The sequence below is a fragment of the Lissotriton vulgaris genome, chromosome 8 (genome assembly GCF_964263255.1).
Source record: "Lissotriton vulgaris chromosome 8, aLisVul1.2, whole genome shotgun sequence".
NCBI lineage: Eukaryota > Metazoa > Chordata > Amphibia > Caudata > Salamandridae > Lissotriton > Lissotriton vulgaris.
This window is the reverse complement of record NC_141696.1, coordinates 602,512,849-602,514,308: the sequence shown is the minus strand read 5'-3', so window position 1 is coordinate 602,514,308 and position 1,460 is coordinate 602,512,849. Positions and strand designations below refer to the sequence as shown.

The following is a 1,460-nucleotide window of genomic DNA, read 5'->3' as shown; positions in this document are numbered from 1 at the left end:
AGCCAGCCATCCTGGAATTTGGTACAATGCTTCCTTTGGGTAGGTTTTTACTCTTTAGCTCCTAAAGACACCAAGTATTCAGGAATGCAAGACCAAGTCAAGTGGTTAGAATGAAAACAGGAGATGGTGACCGGTCTTGAACAAAACGTACGAGTACGTACATGTGCCAGGGAATTCAATACAAAGACTGTTTGGGGTGGACAGTTTTACACTAGCAACAAAGTAGACAGCAGGCGATGGTTCACTGTGACTTCAGCCACTGAAATGTTATTTTAAACTGTCTTTTTAACGTGTATTGTGCTTAAGTCATGTCTGACTCTGTAATTTAATTGTATTTTATTACGTGTTTGTTTGTCTGCTTTTATGAGTAATACTCGAATAAAGCACTTTTGAATTTGAATTTGACTTCAGCCACTAGGCAGACAAAAAAAGAGACACTGATAAAGTACCACTCTTAGACAACACCAGAAGGATAAAATTGTATTTATTTTAAAGCTTTAAAATTGAACTATACTAAAAGTGCATTATGCAAGTGATCAAGACAGAAGGGCACTAAAACTCCTGTGACTGGACATCTTTTGGTTCTGCTGAAGATCCCTTGGCAGTCTTCTTGGGTAGAAGCACGGCCTGTATGTTTGGTAGCACACCGCCTTCAGCAATGGTCACACCAGAAAACAGTTTGTTCAATTCTTCATCATTCCTGACCGCCAGCTGCAGATGTCGAGGAACAATTCTGGATTTTTTGTTGTCCCGGGCAGCATTTCCTGCCAGTTCCAGTACTTCTGCAGTGAGGTATTCCAAAACAGCGGCCATGTACACTGGAGCCCCAGAGCCGATCCGCGGTGCGTAGTTGCCTTTCTTCAGAAACCTGTGGATGCGGCCAACTGGAAACTGCAGACCAGCCCTGGAGGACCTAGTCTTAGGACCAGCCTTCTGCTTCACAATTTTCTTGCCACGTCCAGACATACTTGACCTTTAAAGATATCAGATTAATTACAGTTAGATCAAGTTAATAAAGCTAAACAAGCTAATTGCCTAACAATGCCTAGTAGGACCACTGAGCCAAATGCAAAAACTATTGCAGCAGAAGCAATGAGGAAAAAAGCCAAGTTAAAGATTTGAGAAGCAGCCCCAGATTATATTCTGTGTGACAAGCTAAGAACCTTAAATCCAATAAGACTGCATAAAGGTGCACACATTCTGCTACTTTCAAAGATAAAGAGAAATACAAGCAACAACCAAAACTTCAATCAATATGTCCATTGAAATTTGATAACTTCAGCCTGCTGGGCAATATTAAATGTAAAATGCAGTGAACAAAACTGAAACTACGATTGGTCTGAACTTTGAGCAGATGGCAACATTTCCTACACAGGATAGAGGGCACACTATTGATCTCATTTTAGGACAAGATGAGGCTTTGATGGTGGGGTTGGGAGATCATGGCCCCATAACCCAAG

General features: G+C 41.3%; 1 protein-coding gene across 1 annotated transcript; it reads right to left on the bottom strand.

Annotated features, from left to right (window-relative positions):
• Nucleotides 1-467: 467 nt before the first annotated feature.
• LOC147697786 (histone H2A, embryonic-like) lies at nucleotides 468-966 on the bottom strand. The gene has a single exon (XM_086933345.1). It carries the CDS (start codon nucleotides 964-966, stop codon nucleotides 553-555), a length of 414 nt encoding a protein of 137 aa, XP_086789471.1. The 3' UTR covers nucleotides 468-552.
• Nucleotides 967-1,460: the final 494 nt, after the last annotated feature.

Bases quoted from the DNA above. Each gene is read 5' to 3' on its own strand.
- LOC147697786 (XM_086933345.1), bottom strand. From the start codon at position 966: ATGTCTGGACGTGGCAAGAAAATTGTGAAGCAGAAGGCTGGTCCTAAG.